The sequence below is a fragment of the Tursiops truncatus genome, chromosome 15 (genome assembly GCF_011762595.2).
Source record: "Tursiops truncatus isolate mTurTru1 chromosome 15, mTurTru1.mat.Y, whole genome shotgun sequence".
In the NCBI taxonomy this organism is placed as follows: Eukaryota; Metazoa; Chordata; class Mammalia; order Artiodactyla; family Delphinidae; genus Tursiops; species Tursiops truncatus.
The window spans coordinates 74,132,372-74,154,819 of NC_047048.1; the positions used below are offsets into that span (position 1 = coordinate 74,132,372).

General features: G+C 43.0%; 1 protein-coding gene across 3 annotated transcripts in view; it reads left to right on the forward strand.

Annotated features, from left to right (window-relative positions):
• Positions 1–22,448, forward strand: part of ARFGEF2 (ARF guanine nucleotide exchange factor 2) — a 99,060-nt gene that overhangs the window by 40,460 nt on the left and 36,152 nt on the right. For all 3 annotated transcript variants that reach the window (XR_012326383.1, XM_033841078.2, XM_019943858.2), the window contains 17 exons: positions 784–914; positions 2,098–2,332; positions 2,962–3,061; positions 3,779–3,918; positions 5,197–5,305; positions 6,015–6,198; positions 7,940–8,051; positions 8,624–8,829; positions 11,221–11,305; positions 11,409–11,580; positions 12,561–12,712; positions 13,781–13,909; positions 14,927–15,085; positions 18,757–18,904; positions 20,040–20,139; positions 22,033–22,073; positions 22,176–22,345. Coding sequence is in view for 2 of the 3 variants with exons in the window: in XM_033841078.2 (XP_033696969.1) it covers positions 784–914; positions 2,098–2,332; positions 2,962–3,061; positions 3,779–3,918; positions 5,197–5,305; positions 6,015–6,198; positions 7,940–8,051; positions 8,624–8,829; positions 11,221–11,305; positions 11,409–11,580; positions 12,561–12,712; positions 13,781–13,909; positions 14,927–15,085; positions 18,757–18,904; positions 20,040–20,139; positions 22,033–22,073; positions 22,176–22,345 (2,373 nt within the window). In the remaining variant the exon portion in view is untranslated. The remainder of the gene's footprint in view (positions 1–783; positions 915–2,097; positions 2,333–2,961; positions 3,062–3,778; positions 3,919–5,196; positions 5,306–6,014; positions 6,199–7,939; positions 8,052–8,623; positions 8,830–11,220; positions 11,306–11,408; positions 11,581–12,560; positions 12,713–13,780; positions 13,910–14,926; positions 15,086–18,756; positions 18,905–20,039; positions 20,140–22,032; positions 22,074–22,175; positions 22,346–22,448) is intronic.

Here is a 22,448-nt window from a genome sequence, read left to right on the forward strand (position 1 = left end):
AATGAAAACATTCCTATTTTAAAACAAATTGTGATGGGCAATGAAAAGTGGATACTGTACAATAATGTGGAACAGAAGAGATTGTGGGGCAAACGAAATGAACCACCACCAACCACACCAAAGGCCGGTCTTCATCCAGAGAAGGTGATGTTGTGTATATGGTGGGATTGGAAGGGAGTCCTCTATTATGAGCTCCTTCCGGGAAACCAGATGATTAATTCCAACAAGTACTTCTCCCAATTAGACCAACTGAAGGCAGCTGTCAAGAAAAAGCATCCAGAATTAGTCAACAGAAAACGTAATCTTCCCTCAGGATAACCCAAGACCGCATGTTTCTTTGATGACCAGGCAAAACCTGTTACAGCTTGGCTGGGAAGTTCTGATTCATCCACCGTATTCACTAGACATTGCTCCTTTGGATTTCCATTTATTTCGGTCTTTACAAAATTCTCTTAGTGGAAAAAATTTCAATTCCCTGGAAGACTGTGAAAGGCACCTGGAACAGTTCTTTGCTCAAAAAGATAAAAAGTTTTGGGAAGATGGAATTATGAAGTTGCCTGAAAAATGGCAGAAGGTAGTGGAACAAAAGGGTGAATACGTTGTTCAATAAAGTTCTCGGTGAAAATAAAAAATGTGTCTTTTATTTTTACTTAAAAAAACTGAAGGCACTTTTTGGCCCACCCAATAATTTAAATTTTCATGAGATAATTACATTTATTATTTTTGAAGAGTTACCCTTTGGTTTGGACCCTTTGATTTTTCTCATGTTTGTTCTAATCTTAGGAATCAGATGCACAAGGACATCCAGTGGCCGCCAGGTTCTCGCACATTCTGCAGAAGGACGCCTTCCTGGTGTTTCGCTCCCTTTGCAAGCTGTCCATGAAACCCCTGGGCGAAGGTCCCCCAGATCCAAAGTGAGCAGACAGCAGTTCTTGGCCGTCTATAACCCAAATGACCCAGAAGGATCTTGGGGGCTCCAAGAAACCCCAGGGCCTCGTCCCCTGGTTGGTGTAAATTCAGGAATTTACGGGATGGTTTTACAACTTTTTCAGGCTCATGCAGGTCCCCTAGTCCTTTCATCATGAATTGTCTCTGTGTTCCCACCAACCATGATTATTGTGCCCAATTTTCCTTTCCTTGGTTTACGTGCTAAAAATAATCATTATATTGAACATTCATCTTCTTTTTACTGACTAATGAATTAATCTCCTGATCTGGGGGTCCACCATCAGGATGCATACAAACCTCAATTTCTTACCCTGATTGGAAACTTCTTCGTGGATACAGATTTAAGCCCCAGATTCAACTCAGAGAAGCCAAACCTTTAGAGTCAAGGATGTACCACAAGGATGGTAGTGCTGTGGAGTGTCAAAGCAGAAGTTCTGGAGCCACAGGGAGCTGTGTTCAGCCCTGGCTTACTTGAGTCCACCTTCATGGCCGTATGAGCTACTAAACCTCATCTGAAAAATGGGAATACGGAAAATCACCTCACACGATCAATGATGTGAAATGATAGAATGACATCCCAAGCATAGGGCCTAGTACTTGATGAGAGTTTTATAGTTCTATTATTATTATCATTATTAGTCATTAATAATAATCCTCACTCTGCTGTTAAGAATATGGTGACTGTTAGGGAAAAGACTCATGAAAGTTTCCCATTCTTTCCATCCCTTGTGGGCCGGGATGGGGAGCATGAGGCAGATGGATGAAGAGCACTGTTCTCCTTGTCTCTAAAGGTAGAGCGGGACAGACGTTTTCGTCTCACGTGCTGGATGTGAAGTAATTGGTTCTATTAGATTAGTTGCAGAACCAGCTTTCCAGAGTCAGTGTGCACTTATCTTGCTCCTGCTCGGTTCTGTGCTTTATGACAGAGTTGGCAGCTCTCGTTCTCCCAGGGCCTGCAGGTTCTGTGAGAACTCACCTCATGCCATCTGCCCTCATTCTCTTGACATTTAGGTGCTGTTGCCAATTCTCAACTCCCTGGCTTCTCAGAAAATCCTGCTCCACTGGTAGAGGAGTGAGACCTTCTCAAGAAACATGCTTTCTAAAATTTCACCTTTCAGCTCTGTCCTTGTTTTCCACTTCCTTCGCCAGATCCCACGAGCTGCGCTCCAAGGTGGTTTCCCTGCAGCTCCTCCTCTCCGTGTTGCAGAACGCTGGCCCAGTCTTCAGGACTCACGAGATGTTCATCAATGCAATCAAGCAGTATCTCTGCGTGGCATTGTCCAAAAACGGCGTCTCCTCAGTGCCTGATGTCTTTGAGCTCTCTCTTGCCATTTTTCTTACTCTTCTTTCAAACTTTAAAATGCACTTGAAGATGCAGATAGAGGTAAGGACTCCAAATTGACTTTTCTTTTTTTTTAAGTTTGATGACACTTTTGCATAATGCGTTAACTGCTGGCCTCATAGTCACCAGGAACTAGAGTTACACAGTCTACTTGCTAGTACCCCAAAGAAGAATTTTTTGAGCAAGAGAACACCTTTTCATAAAAAGTTACTGCCCCAAAATCTTGTATACCTTTCATTTTAACCGAAGGTTTAAATCATATGGTCTGTGTGTTGGGCTCAGTCCCCAAACATGTGCCTATAAGTTGTTTGGGATAACTTAAATTAGTTTCCAAATTGAGAAATCAGATTCTCCATGAACATCCAGTTTTGTGATTTCTCTCAAAAAACCACAACCCCGGTCCTGCATTTCCACGTAGCAGCTCTTGGTGGTTTCTCAGGAGCAGCTGCTCTCTCTGATGGGGCCGTGTTCTCAGTTCACTGTGGTCCTACCCTATTAGCTCTTCCCACCCAGGGTTCCGGTGCTGGTCAGCAGTGTGTGTGCCTCACCTCTTCTCCTGCCCGGGCTGCTTCACTCATAGGCTCTGCCTGTTCTTCAAAGGCTTTGGGGGTTTTGAGCCCTAATTTAAATTATTAATTGGTATCCTCCTTTTTCTTCTTCTTGTCGTATAGGTCTTTTTCAAAGAGATTTTCCTGAACATTTTAGAAACATCAACAAGTTCTTTTGAGCACAGGTGGATGGTCATTCAGACCCTGACAAGGATCTGTGCAGGTATTTTCACCCTGAGGGTGCTCATCTATTTGACTTGCCCAGAAATACTTCTGATGCTTTCATTCTCCAAAGTCCAGATTAAGACCTTTAACTCCTCCTTTTAGAGTTTTAATGAAGTGCTGAGGAAATCATTACCTTAAAGGCTACTGCTAGCCCAATGGCCAACTCAGACTGGTTTGCCCAGGACTTTCTGATTCTAGCATGGAAAGTCCCACGTCCTGGGAAACCCCGTAATCCTGGAAAACCAGGACACTTGTCACCCTACCTACAAGCTGAACGTGGTTTGTAAGTCACAGGGTCCTGGGTCTTGGTGCTGCCAACCCTTGATTGGATGCTAAGGTAAATGTGGATTTCCCTTACACTGTACAATTGTGTAGCTATAAACCGAGCATCTGTTTGTTATCTGGGTAACTGCATAAAAGTTACACAACTTTAAGAATTGGATCGGGCAGTTCTCCCTTTTTTTGATGAGAAAAGTGAGCTGTAGAGAGGTGGAAGCAGCTGCCTAAGATTTCAGTTAGTACCAGGGCAGGCCTAGAAAGAGGGCCTTCCATGCTCCTGGTCCTTCCAGCATGCATTTCCAGAGTGAGGTGTGTCCAGCCTGAGTTAGTAATTCACTGGGAAAAGTTTTTGACCGAGGAATCTCATTTAATAAGATAACGTAACTGCTGTCTGTGTTCAGTCAGAATTTCTAATATCCATGTGTTATTTTCCAAGATGCCCAGTGTGTTGTAGATATTTATGTCAACTACGACTGTGATTTAAATGCTGCTAACATTTTTGAGCGCCTCGTAAACGATTTATCCAAAATCGCTCAGGGAAGAAGTGGACACGAGCTGGGAATGACACCTCTGCAGGTACAAACACTGAGAGCACTCGTTTATAATTTAAAGTTCATTCATTTCAGTAAACATTTTTCGAGAGTCACCGTGTGCCAGGCACTGTCCTTGGTGCTGGGGATACAGCAGTGAAAAAAACACAAACATGCACATCCATGTGCACGATTGCTGTGGTCCCAGCACTTGAAAGCAAACAATGAAGAAGTAAGCCGCAGAGGAAAATAAAGCAGGGACGATAGAGAAGGGATGTTGGAGGTGAGGGTGGTGCCATTTCTAATGGGGCATCAGGGTGGCCTTCCTGAGAAGGTGACACTTGAGCTGAGACCTGTAGAAGCGAGTTCACTCTGTCACCTTTCCATAGATCACGTGAAAACAGGATCCCAGACTCCAGTAAAGGCAAAGGAGATTGCTTCTTATTAGATTCCCTCATTATTAGAGTGCCTACGAAGAGAATAGTATTCTTAACCTGAGGTCTCTGAAGAAACTGGTCAGAAGGTCTGTGAGCCACCTGGAATTATATATAGAATTTTGGTGTATGGGCATTTTTCCTAAATGAAGGTCCATAGTTGTCATTAAATTCACAGAGAGAGATCTGTACTATTTTAGATGCTGTTTTGAGTCTAAAATAATTTGCTTTTTTTTTTTTTGGCTGTGTGTCTTGTGGGATGTTCCCCCGGCCAGGAATTAAACCTGGGCCCTGGCAGTGAAAGCCCAGAGTCCTAACCACTAGACCACCAGGGAACTGCAACATTTTTTAAGACATTTACAACTTGCATTCAACTTTTAAGAAATGCTCCTTAGAAGAAAAGAAAAACAGTATTTTTATTTACTTGCAGAATAAGCCTTAAAATGGAATGCTTTTGTGGGTGTTTAGGGGATAATGGTATGTCCACAATCATTCATCTGCTGGAAAAGATTCTTTTCTCTTTTTTCAGGGTCACTAGTTAAGACCCTCTTATTTATTTATTTTTTTAAATGCTATTTTTAAGTGTTTTGTTTAATTTAAACAAGCAATGAATGAGGACTTTCTTTTAAAAAATCCAGATAATACTCTGTTTTGGGAATGCACACATCCCATATTTTTGCTGCTGGGGAGTTTGTAATGAACACCTTTAAAGATGTTCATGCTTTTGCAGTGAGCCGTCAATATTTATGTCACCTGTTAGCTTTTCCTTGGGTTAATAGCACCGAATGTCAGTGCTTATCTCGTGTCGTCTCAGGATTCCCGGAGCCCTCTAGATGTCGGCACTTAATTTATCTGCTGAGTCTCTGTGTCGTGTCACTTTCGTCCTTTAGGAGCTCAGTCTGAGGAAGAAAGGCCTGGAGTGCCTCGTGTCCATCCTCAAGTGCATGGTGGAGTGGAGCAAAGACCTGTATGTGAATCCCAACCACCAGGCCAGCCTCGGTGAGAGACCCCTGCTGCAAACAACCTCCCCATCCAGCCCTCACCCCCACCACGCACAATAGGCTGCTCACGTCATTGGGGGAAGCTATCCTGATATAGGTGTCTTAGAGTTAGCAAAACACTTTCATTTGCAAACTAGGTGAAGTATTTTAAATGTTCTGTTTTCTCATCCATCTGGAATTTGGGGGGGAATAGTGTGAGTTGTGCTCGAACTCCATTTTTCCAAAAGGGGAGCCAGTTATTCCAACGTTTTTTTAGTACTCTCTCCTTCCCTCACTGATTTGAAGCACCACTGATTTGGTTTATGATATACCAAATTCTCCTGTGTGTGTAAGTCTGTTTCTGAATATTCTGTTCTATTTATTTGCCTGTTCTTGCACCAATACCACGCCTTTCAAATGCCTAGAGTTCTTAGCAGTGAGTTTTGATACCTGCTAGGACAGGTCTTCCTGTTCATTGTTCCTTAAGTGTCTTGACTGGTTTTGTACTTTTATTCTTTCATGTGAATTTTAGCATTAGCTTATCAAGTTCCACAAACAAGTAAGTTGTTAAGTAAAGTAACTGAGTGATATCAAGGTGCTCATGACCCTTACAGTACAAACTTTATTGTTACAGGTCTGGGAAAGGGAACTGCAGAGGCAGACCTCACCTCAGCCGTGTCTCTGTCCCATCTGTTTATTTGGTTTCCTTCGCTTTTATGTCATCGCAGGTCAGGAGAGGTCCACGGATCAGGAAATGGGGGATGGGAAAGGCCTTGACATGGCGAGACGGAGCAGCGTGACATCCATGGAGTCCACGGTGTCCTCGGGGACTCAGACGGCCATCCAGGATGATCCGGAACAGTTTGAGGTCATCAAGCAACAAAAGGAGATGATTGAACACGGCATTGACCTGTGAGTGTGGCTATCACTCTAGCTGAATCTCTTGGGAACCTGGCACTGACTCCTCAAGACAAAATGCCTGTTTCCAGAGACCAGTGCTGGCACCTGTGCCCAGGCCCAATCAGGCTGGGCTGAGAGTGAGAGAGAAATTTAATAGCTTTGTGTGGTTGATGCCTGGTCTTTTTTCCCCCCCTAATTAAAAAAGTCAAACCAATTTAGAAAATACAGAAAAGCATAAAGCAAGGATGTTAAAATCAGTCATACAATTACTACCTAGAGGAAATCACCATTGGTAACACTTTTTTCTAACTGTGTATTGTGGAAAGTTTCAACATACAGAAAAATTAACTTTTGCCATATTAGTGTTATCTGTGTATTTTTTTCCTGAACCATTTGAAAGTACTTTGTAGCCATCATAATATTTCAGCTGTACATAGTTGAAAAATAAGGACATTCTCCCATGTAACCACATCATCATTATTACAATCACTGGTAAATCATAATGTTTCTTTTCAGTTTTTTATACCCAAAAGTACATATACACACAATCTCACATCCTGTCCAACTTTTGAATGATTAGTTTTGTAAACTCAATTTGTTTTAAAAGTTGATGTTATAATACTCATTTATTAATTAAAATGTTGATCTCCTCATTTCCACTCTCACCATCCCTGCATCCCCCCCCCCAGTCTGTTCTCCCACAGCAGCTAAAGGAATCTTTTAAAAACTTAAATCAGGTCTTGTCACTCCCTGCCTACAGTCATTGCAGGTTTCCCATTTCCTCCCCACAGCCCGATCCAGCCTCCAGCCTCCCTCACTGACCTCATCTCCGTTTAGTACTCCTGGGTCACAAGGGGCGTTTCAGTCCCTTGAACACCTCAAGCTTTTTGCACTATTGCACCTTCTGCTTAGAATATTCTTGGATCTTTTTCATTCTTCGGGCTTGGCAAAGCATCTCTTCCTGAAAGAGGCCCCCTGTAACCACACTCTCTGAACAGTCCTGAGGTAGTCTCTGTCCCTGCGCCATAGTCATAGCCTGTCCTCACAGTCCTTGCCACAGTTTGTGCTTATACATGAAGATCATTCCCCAATGCATGGCCTGGTAAATAACAAGTTGAATTTATACGTCAGTTAAGTATGCCTGCCTTTAACAGAAAATCCAGAAGTAACAGTGCTTAAGCACCATTAAAGAAAATCCCAAAGGGGACAGGCTAGGACAGTTGCAGTGGCTCTTATGGACGTCAGAGACCCAGGCTCCTTTTATCTTTCTGCTTCACCATCTTGAATACAGTTTTCATCTTCAGTGTTGCCTCGTGGTTTAAGAGGACTGCTGGAGCTCCAGTCATCACACATATATTCTGGGGAAGAAGGGGAAGGAGCAAAAAATGTGCACCTCCCTGCCAAGTCAGGTTTGTTTAAGGATCCTTCCTAGAAGTATCCACACCACTTCTGCTCACCTCTCACTGGCCAGAACTTTATCACACGGCGAGGCAGGGGCATGTAGTTCTTATCCCAGATAGTTGTGTGCCCAGCTAAACATCTAGGTTTTATTAGTGTTGGAGAAGAGGAGAATGGATATTGGGTGACAACCAGCAGATTCTGTTAAAGCTAGGTCAAAAATTAAAAGTGGAATTGAGAAAAACTACCAGGACACACACAGTTCGTGGTGTTACTGTAATTTGCCTCAAATGCTAGCTTTTTTCTATCCTCCAGAGTTGGAAATAAGCAACCTGTGTCCCATCTCTTGAAAAAGGTTCAACAAGAAACCCAAGAGAGGGATCCAGTATCTCCAGGAGCAGGGCATGCTGGGAACGTCAGTTGAAGACATTGCCCAATTCCTGCACCAGGAGGAGCGCCTCGATTCTGTAAGATTGGGGGCTGGGTACGTGCATGTGGGTTCTTTCGGGTGATTCTGAGACCTTTCTGGCTTTAGCCTAGAGACTGGCCGACCGTGAGTGCAGTGCTACTGTCCACACCCCTGCTTACAGCAGGGTTGACCAGTGTTGCAAAAAGTTCTATTTATCCCTTTGGCCAGTGTTGCAAAAAGTTCTTTAAAGGGAATAAACCAGCCTCCTGACAGGTGGTTGTGTATCTGGTGGGACAGTGTCAGAGCTAAAAGTGTCACTTGGCTGCTAGAAATTGTTCTGGGTGCTCGTTGGCAGCTCACCTCCCTCCTGAGTGTGCACCATCATTCCTCCACTTTTCAGTCTCCTGTGCCTCCCCCTCTTCCTTCGTGGCGGGACGAAGGAACCTGGAATGGTTGGGTGGGTGGGCAGGCTCAGGGAGTTGCCTAACTTTTCTAGCAGTTCAGCCCATTCTGGGTGTTCAGAGCCAGGGCATTCGGGCCTCACCCCCACCCCCACCTTTGACTGAAGTGTCTTTCACTGGGTGTTCATAATTGACAATTTGTAGGTATGAGTGAGTGTGTATGTTTCAGACCCAAGTAGGTGATTTTCTGGGAGAAAGCATGAAGTTCAACAAGGAGGTGATGTATGCCTATGTGGACCAACTTGACTTCTGTGAAAAGGAGTTTGTCTCAGCCCTGCGGACGTTTCTAGAAGGTTTCCGCCTACCTGGGGAAGCTCAGAAGATTGATCGGTTAATGGAGAAGTTTGCTGCAAGATACATAGAGTGCAACCAGGGGTGAGCACCATGTTTAAGTCCCTTCTGCGCCCTCTTTTTGCCTTCCTCAGAGCACCAGTCTTAGCGTGGTTGGGGTTTAATCTGCGCCAAGCTATTAAAGTTTCTGTTCACTGTGTCTCACGTTAGGACCTCACCTCGACCGTTCATGTCCCCTCTACAGGAGGTTGAGGACCAGAGAGGCTAAGTAACTTGCCCAAGACTACACAGCTAGAGCCCACGCTCTTAATTATGACAAAAGTGCAGTTCTGTGGGTTGAGAAGAGGCACTCAGGCATCTCTTTCCTAATCAGGGACAGCTCCCTGACTTAATATATGGGGTACATCTCAAGAATTTTAGTTTTTCTTTGATTACATACTGATGAGCAGGTTACTGAAATGGCTCCGTAACTAATAAAACCCCACCTAAGTACATGATTTCATCTTGGGGCCTTTTTTCTTAACTATTACTTTTTTTTTAATTTTTAAAAAATTTTTAAATTCTTTTATTTTTAAAATAGTTTATTTTCCCTACAGTTCAGTTTTTTTAATTATTACTTTATTTAATTTATTTTTGACTGCATTGGGTCTTCGTTGCTGCGCGCAGGCTTTCTCTAGTTGCGGCGAGCGGGGGCTACTCTTCGTTGTGGTGCGCGGGCTTCTCATTGCGGAGGCTTCTCTAGTTGCGGAGCACGCACTCTAGGCGCGTGGGCTTCATTAGTTGTGGCATGTGGACTCACTAGTTGTGGCTCACAGGCTCTAGAGCACAGGCTCAGTAGTTGTGGTGCACAGGCTTATTTGCTCCGTGGCATGTGGGATCTTTCCCAGACCAGGGCTTGAACCTGTGTCACCTGCATTGGCAGCCGGATTCTTAACCACTGCACCACCAGGGAAGTCCCTTGGGACCTTTTTTGATTAGGTAGTTCATTTTTGCGTAGGAAATGGAAATTGAAAGGAGAGCTAACCTTTATTAAACACCTCCTGTGTGCCAGCCGTGCCGTGAGTTTTACATGCATTTCATCTTAATTAACGGTAAGCCTGGGAGGTAGTATCCCTGTTTTATAGGTAAGGAAACAGGCTCTGAGATAGCAACCTGTCCAAAAATTAATCAGCTAGAAAGTAGCAGAGATTGAATATGAATTTGTCTGACTCAAGAAAGCTCATGCTCTTTCCTCTGAACATGAAGTTAAGAATGTCTGAATATACTGTGAACATGAAGTGGAAAATTTTCAGTGGAAACATTTTGAGAACAGTTTTGCCTCTTAAGTCAGCTTGGTTTTCATGTTAATTGGTCCCAATCCTCCAGGCTGTCCCCATGAGATGACCTGGTCAGAAAAGGCAGCCTCTGGTCGTTTTAACCAAATAGGTATTAGAATTTTCTGTGAAGACACAATTAGGTGTTATTTACTTTAAACATATCTCTTATGTGGACCTAGAGACCTTGGTCTGTGTCCCCTAGTCGGTAAATATGTGACCCAATTAAATGTCACGTTAGAATGTAGACCTTTTACTGTGTTCTTCAGAACTTCTCCTTCTCCTGTTGGGGGCAGTTTGGATAGACAAGTTTTTCTTTAGCCTCACATATTACAAAGCTGTGCATCCCCAAGTATTTGTCTTTCTTCTCTTGCCTAAGGCGAAAAAAGTCAGACTTCACCAGCATATTGTTTATTAAAGCAACATAAATATTTTTCTTCGTATTTCTGCTGTTAAATATTATAGTGCATAATGTAAGCCTTTTTTTTTTTTTTTTTTTTTGCGGTACGCGGGCCTCTCACTGTTGCGGCCTCTCCCGTTGCAGAGCACAGTCTCCGGATGCACAGGCTCAGCGGCCATGGCTCACGGGCCCAGCCGCTCCACAGCATGTGGGATCTTCCCAGACCAGGGCACGAACCCGTGTCCCCTGCATCGGCAGGCGGACTCTCAACCACTGTGCCACCAGGGAAGCCTGCATAATGTAAACTTTAAATGGCTAATAACTGGACAGGAGTTTTAGTCACCTTTCCACCCAGTGCCTAGCACACAGTAGGTATTCTCAGGAACAGGACCAACGTGAGGCAAGCGAAGCACTAAAGGTGCAGACTGTAAAGGGCCTCGCTCAGAGTCATGTGCTGTCGGGTTGGCACCTGGGAGTAGGGGGCGCCTCGCTTGCCTCACCCTCGTCACTGGCCCTGGAGGCTCCTTAAGGATCTTTATAAAAAATCGACTTGAAACTGCTCTATTCAAAGAAGTCTAAATCTGACACGTATTCTTAACTAGCTTTTTCTGCACTCTGGATCGTTAGTTATCATTCAGTGATGATGAAAGCATCCTGAAGAGCAGTGGGCCTGCTCAGAGAAGCACATCTCCTTGAGCACTGTACCCTTCCAGCCTCGTCTCCGTGTGTGTTCTCACATCTGGAATCGTTTTTTTTTTTCAGGCAGACTCTATTTGCTAGTGCTGACACTGCATATGTCCTAGCATATTCAATTATTATGCTAACTACAGACTTGCACAGCCCTCAGGTAAAATATTTTAATGATACATATACTATAGTGGCTAAATAAGGAGCTTTATTTGGGCCATTGGCTGTCTTCTAAATGGGTTCTTAATTTTTTTAAATTTCAGGTAAAAAATAAAATGACAAAAGAGCAGTATATTAAAATGAATCGGGGTATCAATGATAGTAAAGATCTGCCTGAAGAATATCTCTCAAGCATCTATGAAGAAATAGAAGGCAAGAAAATTGCGATGAAAGAAACAAAAGAACACACGATTGCAACCAAATCTACTAAGCAGAGTAAGGTCTAATGGCAAATTATTTCTATTAATTCCAATTTTCGAGCGTATCAGAATGCATGATTAAGTTCCCTGGTGATAGATTTAATTTGCATATCTAGCTATCTAAATAAGAAATATGATTAAATTAGTTATTATGATTATGTTGGCGCTTTCATAATGTCACTTATCTTCGTGCTAGATTTGTAATTAGTTACAAGAGAGAATTTAAAATAATCTGAGAGCTAAATCATTCCCCCAAAATGTTCCTTAAAACTCTGCTGTAATACCAGTGGTGATTGTGCCAACCTTGATTAGAATTCTCTGAGTTAACACCCCTATGAAGCTACCAGTTTCTTTATTTGAGAGGCAGCAGTGTGTATGGTTTAGAGCAGGGGTCCCCAACCCCCGGGCCACAGACTGGTAGCAGTCCGCAGCCTGGTAGGAACTAGGCCGCACAGCAGGAGGTGAATGGCAGGCGAGCGAGTGAAGCTCCATCTGCATTTACAGCTGCTCCCCATCGCTCGCATTACCGCCTGAGCTCCACCTCCTGTCAGCATTGTGGTGAGTTGTATAATTATTTCATTATATATTACAATATAATAATAATAAAGTGCACAATAAATGTAATGTAATGCGCTTGAGTCATCCCGAAATCATCCCCTCCCCCTAGGTCCGTGGAAAAATTGTCTTCCACGAAACCCGTCCCTGGTGCCAAAAAGGTTGGGGACCGCTGGTTTAGAGCACGGGCTGTAGAGCCATGCTGCCTGGATTCAAGTCCCAGCTTTACTGCTTATTAGTTGTGTGACCCTGAGCAAGTCACTTAATGTCTTTGTGCCTCATTTCCCACCAGTAAAATGGCGATAATACTTGTAACAGACTCGTGTAGTGGTCCTCATGAGTGTTTGTGAGTTAATTGTTGTAAATCTTTTGAAACAGAGCCTGGCGCATAGCAAGCGCTTAGTGAATGTTAGCTGCTATTATTCTCTTATTTCTTTGTAGGTGTCGCTAGTGAAAAGCAGCGACGGCTACTATACAATTTGGAGATGGAGCAAATGGCTAAAACAGCCAAAGCCCTGATGGAGGCTGTGAGCCACGCCAAAGCCCCGTTTACGAGTGCCACTCACCTGGACCACGTCCGGCCAATGTTCAAAGTGAGTATCCTAAAAAGTTAGGACACAGCTAAGCCTGATTCTAGAGCTGACCAGCCAGAAGCTCACCAGTGAGTTTATAATGGTGAAGAGATTGGGGAGAGGAAAAGGCCAAGCCTGGGTGTGTCTTTCTGGACAGCAACTAAAGCAAGTCCTTCCTAGAAGCCCTGTGATGATGCTAGGGATACGTCAGCATGGGCTGTGCCATCAGAACGTCTGGTTTAAACCCTGCTTTTGCCACTTTGTCGCTCTGTGACCATGGTGAGGTTATTCAGCCTCTGTCTGTTCATCGTCTGTGAAATGGAGACAAATGCAGAGTGCTACAGGGCTGCCGGGGGATTGAATGAATTAATAATTATTCAGGCATAAGAGACAGTTTTATTGTGACATCTCATCTCAGTGGCCTCAGGGTTAGTTTATCAGATGAAATTACATAGAAGTAAAAGACAATATCCTAAGGTCTCTTTTTTAAATGCCTAGAAAAGGTACACTTTCTAAATACATAGCACTCATGTTTTTCTCTAAGATGTTTTTATAGTAACTGTTAATATCCTGTTAGTTGATCAATTCTAGATTTTTGTGAGCTTTTATTTTCAGGGAATTCACAAGAAACTTGGAGGAAAAGTAAAGTCTAAATAATTTGAATTAGGAACCTTTCAATAAACAAAGTTTATAGAACACAAGTTGCTTATAGATTTCACCTTGCATGCCGGCCTCTGATTAGTGATGGATGCCTGCTGCGCTGTGTAAAGGATTCTCGAGCCCTGATTAGACTCAGCAGGGAGTGGGATCTCTGATTGATCAGTGATGTCTGCCATGAGCACAGATAGATATGGTGGGGGCACACTAGCCGCATGTTTGCCATCCTTCCTTTAGAACTGTACGTTTAGTAAATGGCATATCTGTAGTGACAGCTTTGACCACAGTTTAGGAAGAATTATTTTACTTTGTGAATGAATCAAAGTAGCAGTGAACTTGGCATCCTGGCTGTGTCATAACTAACAGTGTGGCCTCTAAGTGCTCTTCCACACTGAGATTCTAGACGTTATTGAAACCTTCCTTCCTTGGTAGCTGGTGTGGACGCCACTGTTGGCAGCCTACAGCATCGGACTGCAGAACTGTGACGACACTGAAGTGGCCTCTCTGTGTTTGGAAGGCATCCGATGTGCGATCCGGATTGCCTGCATCTTTGGAATGCAGGTGGGTATAAACACAGCTCCAGAGATACTGGTGGGCCATTTTCTTTCAGATTTGTAAAAATTTAGAAACTATCAGACATTTCCAATTAGCCAAAAACATCTCAGCAAACTCCATACTCATGCCCACCAAGAGGAAGCCCACAGATTTGTGCTGGCAACAGCCTCATTAAGGGAAAAAATTGGAGATTTGGATTAAAACCTTCTTTGAAGATAGGTGGGGTCCAAGCTACGTAATTGGATTTGACAAAACAGCCTTCCTATCCATCTGGCTAACTGCCTGCCCTGGTGCTTAAAATATTGTTTTTCCTTTTAAAATCAGCTTATTATTTTAATTTCCCTTATTTCCAGGTCTTCTCTGGGGGAAATAAATAGTTCAATGCACAATGAATATGTCTGTAAATCTTTTGAATCTTGAAAAACTCAAATAAGCAAAATACAGTCCTCAGAATGTTAGGAAATCAGGAAGTTGTCAGTCCCATGTATCATTTGCTAAATCACTAAGAATTGGCACCCATTTATGTTGAAAAACTCAGTCTTCTGTTCCCATTTATCTTACAGTTAGACATTTTCTTTTGTACCAAGACCCCGGGCTTTGGGTTTCAAACCTCAGCTCTGCTGCTTCTCTAGCATTGGTCTAGCTAACTTCTCCCTAAGACACCCTTTATTTCCTCATTTGTAAACTTGAGAAAATAGACCTACCTTGCAGGATTGTTGGAGAAATTAGCATTTATGTAACAATCTTAGCATTCAGCAGATTCCTCCCCTACTCCCTCCGAAGGGAATGGAACGTGAACATCAGTTTGAGGTCGGCTGCAAAGGAGAGACTAGTTCTCAAACATGAGATGGGCTGTTCAGGTAGCGGGAGGATAGCAGTGTGGAGTAACTGGTGTGTTAATGTATGTAAAGCCTGTCGACGTGTGTACAGAAGGCGGCAGAGGATCCAGTGCTCAGTCCCTTCAGTGTGAAAACGGTGTTGCTCAGGGCGGGATCTCAGCGTTCCCTCTCGGTTCCCTTACAGCTGGAACGCGATGCCTACGTTCAGGCTCTTGCGCGCTTCTCCCTGCTGACGGCCAGCTCCAGCATCACAGAGATGAAGCAGAAGAACATCGACACCATAAAGACGCTCATCACGGTGGCTCACACGGACGGCAACTACCTCGGGAATTCCTGGCATGAGGTGTGTGTTTCTTTGAAAGCCTGGGGTTGCCTTTTCTTAGTGAGGATGAATCCCAGCTGTCCTTTGATTCAGAGCCAGTCTCTCTTTGGTCGATTCCATTTTTCTTGAAGTCAAGCCTAACTTTAACTGGGTTTTGTCTCATTCCTCAAATACATCATGTATCAGAAAAGTCAGACTCCCTGGGGCGTGGTGGGTGAAATGCCTCAGATGCACCACCTCACAAGGTGCTCCTGTCCCCGGTGGCCGGTGTCCACACGGAGAGCACTTCTGGTGTGGCAGCTTCCTTCCCACTTTTCCCAAGTCCTTAGGTACCTCCTGAGAGCTCTTACCACCAGGGAGTAGATTTAAGACAAAGCCAAGGAGCCCGATTTCTCCTAAGTGTATGAGAAAAGAGATGGTCAGCATCTACAGTGAGCCATTAGGGAAATTGCCAGTGGTTTCACGTTTTTATTTAACTAAACCATATTCTAAGAGTTTCACGTAAGGATATAATTATCCATGTGCACAAACAGGTGTTTGAAAGGTTGTTCATCGAAATTTTAGTCGTTCAAGGGAAAAATTAAGTTAGAAACAGCCTAGGTGTCCCAACAATGAGAGATTGCTCTTTTTTTAAAAAAGTGTGCTGCACCACTCCTTAGAATGCTGTGTGGCCATTTAAAATAATGTTGCTGAGGGACTTCCACGGCGGCCCAGTGGTTAATACTGCGTCTTCCAATGCAGGGGGTGCAGGTTCGATCCCTGGTCAGGGAGCTAAGATCCCACATGCCTTGTGGCCAAAAATCCAGAACATAAAACAGAAGTAATATTGTAACAAATTCAATAAAGACTTTAAAAATGGTCCACATCAAAAAAAAATCTTAAAAAATAAATAAAATCAAACGAAACAAAATAAAATAACGTTGCTGAAGGGAGAGACAGCCGGACATGACATGCTCCGTGATGGAAGCACACAATACCTCCTAAGAAATGTTTTTGCCCAAAACTTCAACCTGAGTCAATTCAAGCCTCCACTGTCAGTTTAAAGGAAATGTAGGGGACAGAGGAACACAATAAATGGTATCATGAGAATGCAGCATGCAAACTCTAGGATATGACAGAGCCTCAGAGCCAGTGACCACGTTCTTCAACAAATACATTGCATGGAAAATAGTAGATGGTTGGGGGTGAGGCGGGGGCAGGCCTGTGGATTGAAAGAGACTTCAGAGAAAAAGGTAAAGATGTTATTAAGCACTGTCTAATACTGTGGGAAGGTGATCACAGTATATTAAATTGAGAAATCGTTATAAACGTTGTGAGGCTTCATCCTTCATGCCAGACGTACACAGAAAATGGATTTTAAAAGATAAACAGTAATGTTAACATCCTATCTGTGTGATAACATTATAGAGGCAATTTATTTTCTTTTTTTCCTGAAGTTTTCTAATTTCTCTACTGTCTGTACGTATTACTTTTTGTTTTAGAGAGAAAACTGTGAAAGAGTAGAGGTGAGGGCATGGAGAGTGGTGGGGACTGTGATGACCTAGAAAGAAAATTGCTGTCAGCCTCCTCTTGCCATGGGGATCATGCGGTTCAGGGGGAAGGCCTAGAGCCAGACGGCTGGCATCCAGTCTGGGTATCATCCTTTTCCTGCCTGTATGACATGGCAAGTTGCTTAGTCTTAGAGCCTCATCTTCCTCCTCTCTACAACCTTCATAGGGTTGTTCTGAGAAAAAAAGGGGGTTAACGTGGAAAAGGGCTTACAACTGCATTTGGCAAATAGTAAGAACTCAGTAGATATTAGCTGTCATGGTCATCATCATCATGGCACATACCTCAGTCCCTTTTCACCGAATGTTTCCTTTCTCGGTCACCACTCTGGAATATTCCATATTAGAAAAGATGGGGGGGCGGGGCAGTGGTGGTGTTTTGAGTTGTGTGCTTTTTTAAGTAATAATTTCCTGTTTTCTGAGGAGTCATGATACCTAGTGAATCAATAAATAGCTGCTTTCTCTCCTAGAACTTTCTTTTTTTCTTTAACCTGGGAGATATGGTGAAGGTGGGGTTTCTGCCAGTTGCCAAGTATATAGCAGCATCTGGAAATGTTAAAAATGAATCAACCACCTATTCGATATGCAGAAACCTTGAGAAATCAGGTTGGAATCAGTAAGTCCTCGGCCACAAGTGTTATTGACATACTTGAGATTCCAGCTTCTGGAAAAGGGAGGACACTAGCAGTTTACTAGTAATAATTTAACAGTATTATGCCATGTGGAACAGTCAGGGGTTGGCTCTCTCTGGCCGAATTAAGTACCTTTCTCAGTCAAGGGGAAGGCCATTTATAAGTGAAAATACTCAGCAGTGCTCAGTGGTATAATGGAGTCCCATACTCTGGGATTGGATTGTAAGGTTACCATGAAAAGCAAAACTCAGCTTTAGTCAGAAGTCCCCATGGAAATTCCTTAGGAAGGGTTTACCTAGAGGTCTATGTGCCATCGTCCCTCAGTAAGTTTTAAGCAGCCGGTTTTTGCTCCAGTAGAAGTTGAAACAAATCTCTGTTTCTTCGGGTAAGCTCCAGGTGAGAGACGGCCCGTGCGCAGGGACGCGTTGTCAAGCACCTGCACCACCCCGTAGGGCTGGGAGACCATTCCAGGGCACATTCTCATCTATTTGATTAACCAAATAATAATCACCAACTATTTTAAGCGCTGGGGATTCAGCAGTGAACAAGACAGAGTTAATGCCTTGTTGGCTCTTAAGACAGAGAACAAACAAATATCTGGCATAATGCCAAAAAGTAGTAAGTGCTAAGGAAAAAAATATGCGTGGCCGGGGGAGGGTGTGTGATCTCAGGGCGGTCGAGGGAGGTCTGTCTGAGGAACACATGTCCGAGCTGGGAATCTAAGGGGTGAGCCATGGGGAGGAGTGTAAGGAACACGTTCAAGCATAAGGAACAGAGAGTGCAAAGGCTCTGGGGTAGGGCCAGACATGTCGAGGTAAAGGAGCAGCAGGGAGGCTGGGGAGGCTGGTGTGTTGTGTATCTGAGGGGTCGAGTGGAAGGGAGATGGGGGTTGGCTGAGTCAGACTAGATGGTGCACTTACTGAGTGGCATGGTGGATGGAATCCCCTGCTCCAATCAAATGCTTTTTCTTTCTTTATTGAGCACTTATTAAATTCGCATAACTAAACATCTGTGTTGCATAACTCTACTGTACCAGTTTTTCTTTTGCTTGTTTTCTCTTTCCCTATTTAATAGTTAAAAAAAGAAAAAAAGGGCTTCCCTGGTGGCACAGTGGTTGAGAGTCTGCCTGCCGATGCAGGGGACACGAGTTCGTGCCCCGGTCCGGGAAGATCCCACATGCCGCAGAGCGGCTAGGCCCGTGAGCCATGGCCGCTAGGCCTGCGCATCCGGAGCCTGTGCTCCGCAATGGGAGAGGCCACATCCGTGACAGGCCCGCATACCGCAAAAAAAAAAAAAAAAAGGAAAGAAAAAGAATAGTGAAGTCTGTCTTCCAGATCCACACTCAGAGGGTTGCCTAGCTGGAACTAGGGAAGCCAGTCTGAGACCCTCAGATTTTATTCTCACCTGAAAAGCTGCTTGTTTCAGAGAACTCTCTAATGGTTAATTTAAAATGATAGTGCCCTTTACAGCCAATGAAATGGGAACTCATCTTTTCACACCTTCTTTTCATCAGATCTTGAAATGCATCAGCCAGCTGGAGCTCGCTCAGCTGATAGGAACCGGTGTCAAGACGCGCTACCTGTCTGGGTCCGGGCGTGAAAGAGAAGGGAGCCTGAAGGGCCACACGTTGTCGGGAGAAGAGTTCATGGGCCTTGGCCTCGGTAAGATACCAGGCCCCCCAGCCAGCCATCACGGACTCACCAGTTAACCGGCACGAAACCCTTCTTGTCTCATCAGGACTGTCCCGTAGATCGTCTCTTCCTTATGTGCCCGCTGACAGTATGTTTGTTGATGGAAGCGGAAGTGCTGCCTCAGCTCTCTAAATTGTGATTAAACTGTCGAGTAAATGCCTATTTTATCAACATCAGCAGGGTGCATTATGTTTCTTTCTATACATATAAGTATGTTGGAGGGAAAGCCATCTGGTATTTGAGGAGTGGGTGTGTGTATCTCTAGATTTTCAAAGGTAGATTTAACCTCTCTTCCATGTTCATCTTTTGTTAACTGATGGTCTTATCAAAGTAGAATTATTTCTGGTGATACAGTGAACTGAGAGACTCTCTTGTCCGTGATATAACAATAATAATAGTAAAAAGGGTAAACAAACGTGCCAGGCTACATTCTAAGCACTTAGTTTATATATTTTAATTCTTTTAAACCTTGTAACAACTCAGTGAAATTGGGGCTGTTATCCCCATTTTGTAAATGAGGAAAGTGAGGTACAGAGGGTGAAGTGACTTGAACAAGGTGACATTATGAGGAAGTGGCAGAGGTAGGTTTCAAACCCAGGCCATTTGATGTGGAGAGCAAGCTTTCTAAGTCCCACATACAGCAGTACAGTATAAAAGCACAGACTCTGAAAATGGGGGAGGGGTAATAGCACCTACTTCTTAGGGTGTATATGAGGGTGACTGGAGTGAAATCCTAGAGAGCTCTCCAGACCTTCTGCATGTGGAAACCATTACATGTTCTAGGAGCTCTAAGATAGTACTGATCAATTTGAATTTGTTTTCATAAAAAGAGACATTTAATACTATAAAAATGTAAAAGACGCTTAAGAAAGGGAGATGAATGGTACAAGCCAGGGAGCCTCTAATAAGAATGTATTCTGAATGCCAAATGCCATAACCTGAGTTTAATTTTATTCTGTCGTCATTGGGGGGTTGGTTGTTTGTTTTGCCTGCAAACCATTCTCACTTATGTTTCTTGTCTGTGCATATTGGATATCACAGGATTCTTTGTTCTAAATACTTCACTGTTTTGGAAACACCGTTGATTTTGTGCATTGTGTTTCAGGTAATTTGGTGAGTGGTGGAGTGGACAAAAGACAGATGGCCAGCTTCCAGGAATCGGTCGGTGAGACCAGCTCACAGAGTGTGGTCGTAGCTGTAGACAGGTAATGATCTTCTTCTTCAGTGAAGCTGGACTACCCAGTGGCTTGGCATCTTCTGTATATTTACTGGGTATGAATGATCACTAATTTGTTTGACTGTTGTAAGTATTGTCAGATCTAGATTACTCAAACTAGGAGAGATTAAAAGTGGCACACATGATCCACAACTACTGATTACCTTCACATTCGTTTGGATTTTGATCTTGAGTTGTATCATAACCTTTTTTAAAATTATAACTGTGACCAAATTATGTCAAAAACAAGAGTTTTTCCTTGTGCTAGTGTTTTAAATCACCTTGTTTCCTTAGTGTAGAAATTACTTTTTAAAAACTTTCAAGAAGAGTTTAGGATTTAAAGCCTACCCATGAGTGAGAGTTGGCCAAGTTGACATTTCCATTTCTTTTTCCTCAAAACCTTCCCACTATTTCTGTTCACTTAAAACTTGACCTAAACATCCAGGAGAAATACAGGTATTCCCATTTGAAGATATTCATTATATATGAGGGCTTAAAATAGGAATTTTCTTAAAATCAACAAACCTCTGAAAATTACCATAGATTAATCATGTACATTAAACATAGATAATTCTGAAATGATAGCAATATAGAATTTATGACATAAGTTGTATTGCTCTCAGAACAATTTTCCTAGTATTTTAAACTCTTCATCAGCATATTTTGATCACCTTGCTCTTGTTGCTTTTCTGCTTCTCTCCAACAGGGATATTGTCTGTAATGTACTTTTGATGAGTTTTCCCTACTTTTCCCCTTAGGTTTAGGCTAATACAACAAAATGTTTGTTGTGCCATTAACCGCACATTTCTTTCCTGTTTTTCTGCCTTAGCCAGATAGTGCGCAATAGTAACTTGCCTAGCACCTTTTTGTGTGCTGTTAAATTGTTTTAAGTTGAGATATAATTCGTACACCATAAGATTTACTCTTTTTAAAATGTACAATTCAGTGGTTTTTAGTATATTCAGAGTTGTGCAACCATTACCACTACCTAATTTCAGAGCATTTTCATCACCCCCATAACGAAGCCCTGCATTTATCACAGTCGCTCCCCATTTCCTCTCCCGCTGTTCCTGTAACCACTGATATACTTGATATACTTTCTGCTTGTGTAGGTTTGCCGATTCTGGACATTGTTGAATTGTCTATTTCTCCTGTTTAATTCTGTGTTTTTTGCCTCATGATTTTGGGGCTCTGTTGTTAGATGCATATATGTTTATAATAGTTAGGTTTTCTTGACAGATTAAACTTTTTATCATTATAAAATGTTCTTTGTCTTTACTACTGATTTTAGTCTTAAGTCTACATCGTCTGATATCAGTGCAGCTACTCTTGTTCTCTTTTGGTTATTGTTTGCATGCTGTGTCTTCTTTCATACTTTTACTTTCAACCTATTTGTGTCTTTGAATCTAAAGTGAGATTGGCAGGATGAATTAAAATAAACATGATCCAATTCTGTGCTGTCTAAAGATTCAGCCATTTTTCTTGAAGGAACATTTTTACAAGGCTTTGGTAGTTTCCAGAGTTCAGGTCTGAAAAAGTTGATTTTGTTAAATTTTTGCCAGTTGTTTTGGTTGCTCTTATGGAGGAGCAGCTTCTTAAAGGTCCTCAGTCTGCCATTCCCACTGCCGTGACATTCCATGCTATCATATCTTGACTCTCCCCCATCCTTTTGTTGTGTCACTTTCTCTTCCTATCAGTATAAGCATTTCAGCTCTCAGCTCAGCTCACTGACCAGTTCTGTTCCTCTGATGCCTCATTGTTTATGTTAGTGGAAGTGCCACACCTGAAATGTTTCCTTTCTGTCTTTCCTGGGTGTTTGAAATTGAAGCTGCAGCTTCCAAGTCTAATTTTTATTTTATTATGTCTGGAATTTTCTTCCTAGAATTTTTACTGGCTCTACCAGACTGGATGGAAATGCAATAGGTATGTATTTGACTCACCTGTGACAACTACAGAAGCCTCCTATCATAACTGTCTGACCATTACTAACGATGCCTCGCGTGTGTTGTCGGGTCTGGCCTGTAGTTGACTTTGTCCGCTGGCTGTGTGCCGTGTCCATGGATGAGCTGGCTTCCCCCCATCACCCCCGCATGTTCAGCTTGCAGAAGATTGTGGAGATATCTTACTACAACATGAATCGGATCCGACTACAGTGGTCCCGAATATGGCATGTGATTGGAGATCACTTCAATAAGGTAACTCTTCAAATTCAAAAACCCCACTCCATCAATGTCCAAATAAAAGGCAGGCAACTAACTTCAAAACAGAAATGACTGAGTGTGTAGGTGCGTATAATTC